The sequence below is a fragment of the Megalobrama amblycephala genome, linkage group LG20, assembly GCF_018812025.1.
Source record: "Megalobrama amblycephala isolate DHTTF-2021 linkage group LG20, ASM1881202v1, whole genome shotgun sequence".
Lineage (NCBI taxonomy): Eukaryota > Metazoa > Chordata > Actinopteri > Cypriniformes > Xenocyprididae > Megalobrama > Megalobrama amblycephala.
In genome coordinates this window covers 17085737-17088076 of record NC_063063.1, presented here as the reverse complement: position 1 = coordinate 17088076, position 2340 = coordinate 17085737, and the positions used below count along the sequence as shown (strand labels likewise).

The 2340-nt window shown below is 34.1% G+C and overlaps 1 protein-coding gene across 2 annotated transcripts; it reads left to right on the top strand.

Moving 5' to 3' along the window:
* Positions 1 to 151: 151 nt before the first annotated feature.
* On the top strand, positions 152 to 2261 carry cript (cysteine-rich PDZ-binding protein). 2 transcript variants are annotated; one of them, XM_048169769.1, is made up of 5 exons: positions 152 to 304; positions 569 to 634; positions 742 to 796; positions 1088 to 1191; positions 1295 to 2261. In XM_048169769.1, exons 1-5 carry the CDS (start codon positions 289 to 291, stop codon positions 1357 to 1359), a joined length of 306 nt encoding a protein of 101 aa, XP_048025726.1. In that variant the 5' UTR covers positions 152 to 288; the 3' UTR covers positions 1360 to 2261. The 2 variants fall into 2 exon arrangements, with proteins under 2 accessions (XP_048025726.1, XP_048025727.1); XM_048169770.1 differs by lacking the exon at positions 152 to 304 and adding an exon at positions 402 to 483.
* Positions 2262 to 2340: the final 79 nt, after the last annotated feature.

The window sequence follows — 2340 nt, the reverse complement described above, 5'->3', positions numbered from 1 at the left end:
AAAAACTCAAAAACATAATAAAAGATTCTACTACTAAAAACAATTTAACAGATAATATTTATTTTATTATATATATTTTATTATTATTATTACTTCTCAACATCTTACGCACTATTTTACGTGTTTCTTGCTACTAAAGACAACTAGATTGAGTGACGTTTGTCAGGACTTTTATTTTGACAATGGTTCATAATACGTCAACTGAAGGCTAAGCAGTGTGTCTAGCTTCATTTTTACAACTGCGAAGTATCTAGACGTGATAGCTACGATTTTGTGACACATTTGAAGATGGTTTGCGAGAAGTGTAAGTAGTTCCCTTATAAATCATATTGTAAATTAAATGATTATTTGTTTTATACAAATGTCTAAGTCATTAATATATTGTAATTCGTATGTATAGTCAGTAGCTTTGGGTCGCTAGCAAAATCACACTAGCGTGAGAACTCTCGGAAACAAAACAATCTGCTGTAATGAACGCCTGTGGTTCGTTCGCCTGTATCTCGACGATGATAACAATTAATATGTATAAACTGACGTCAAGTCAAGCATGTTTTGATGTTCCCCACAGGTGAGAAGAAACTGGGGCGAGTCATCACGCCTGATACGTGGAAAGATGGGGCTAGAAACACAACAGGCAAGTTGGATTAAAGCTTAGATCATGCTTTTTGTGATCTTCCCATTTGCATTTGTATTTATGCTTCGTCAACACTGAATACTAACATGAAAACTATTATATTACAGAGAGTGGTGGTCGAAAGCTTAATGAAAATAAAATGCTGACATCAAAGAAAGCCAGGTGTGTTGCTTGGAATTGCTTAAACATCATAGTATTTATTGTATTTTTGGGTTAGTATTAATTGTAATGCATGTAAAGTCACCATGAAATCAAAATCGACAATTCTTATCTTTTACTGGATATTGCAGTATTTATTCTAAATAATTTATCAGTACACATTTTTTAAGTTCCCTCTTTAGTCTTGTTCAAGAAGCTGTTCCATTCATATATACGTTACAATAGGGAAGAAAACACTATGCAACTATGTAAGTTATGATGAACGTAATGAAAATATGTATGCCATTTTGACAGGTTTGATCCTTATGGGAAATCTGGATTTGCCACTTGCAGAATATGCAAAAGCTCTGTCCATCAGTCTGGTTCACACTACTGCCAGGGATGTGCCTATAAGAAAGGTGAGACGCTAGCGCTGAGATGCTTACATGCGGTTTTGTTTCCACCACATATATATATATATATATATATATGTTCTCACCACCCTCTCTTTCTACTTTGCAGGAATTTGTGCCATGTGTGGGAAGAAGGTTCTTGACACCAAGAACTACAAACAGACCTCAGTTTGATTTATTGTCTCTTGCTGGAGATTTCGTGTTTAGCTGAGAAGGCAATGTTTGTGAATGATTATGTTGACTCTTCCATGTGTTGAGAATGATCATTTAACTTCACAAGAGTTTAATTTGCAGTGTTTTGTGGGAAAGTGCTGCCAAAGGAGTGTACTGGATTATGACTGTATTTATATGAAAATATGTCCGTGGTATTTTTCTCTCACTTAACCTTAGAGCAATATATTGGCTTGCACTGTTTGAACAATGTAGATGCCTTCTTTAAGTATATTTGCTGGAGAACATGTTTTGTAAATGTTCTTATTAATTTGTTTTAGTAAATAATTTATCATTTTTAATACTACCAAGTATAATGACAGACATAAACAGTTCTCTTGATACTTTATTTCCCTTTTTAGGCTTACTTAGTCACTGGACCGCTAGACTTTGACTTTTAAATGTCACATGTTACCCCAATTAAGAAAAAATATAGATATTATCTCTCTTGTTTGAAGTTATATTTTTTTCTACTGTTTCCAAGGCAGTGTCACTACAGCAGATTCTAATGTAAATATGAAACAAGTGACCTGCCAATATAAGACAGCTTCAAGCTCAGTGTACAGTGATGTTTATATCCTGTTTCCAATTCTTACTATCCCGCCATTGGTTCTTTTTGTGAACACTGTTGCAGATGTTTTCTGGAAAACTGTTGTTTCCTTTTTCAGTGATCATTTGGAATTACATAGTTTTGGATTTCTTTCAGATGTCTCTTGAACCCACATACTTTTTTGTAGACTGTTGCAGATTCTCTTACAGGCTGATTGTTTTGCCATATTTTTAAGTGCAAGAAGGCACAACATAGCAATACTTACTGTGTAATACCATTCCCTTAAGATCAAATAAATTAAGAATTGAAACCTGTACCAATGTGAGACTGTTTTTGCCTCTGTAAATGCTCCTTGCAAAATAAAATTGTGACAACATCTTGCAGAAATCAGTCTT

Coding starts and splice junctions, on each gene's coding strand:
- cript (XM_048169769.1), top strand. Junction 797..1,087: donor CTGACATCAAAGAAAGCCAG/GTGTGTTGCTTG, acceptor CCATTTTGACAG/GTTTGATCCTTATGGGAAAT. Junction 1,192..1,294: donor GGGATGTGCCTATAAGAAAG/GTGAGACGCTAG, acceptor TCTACTTTGCAG/GAATTTGTGCCATGTGTGGG.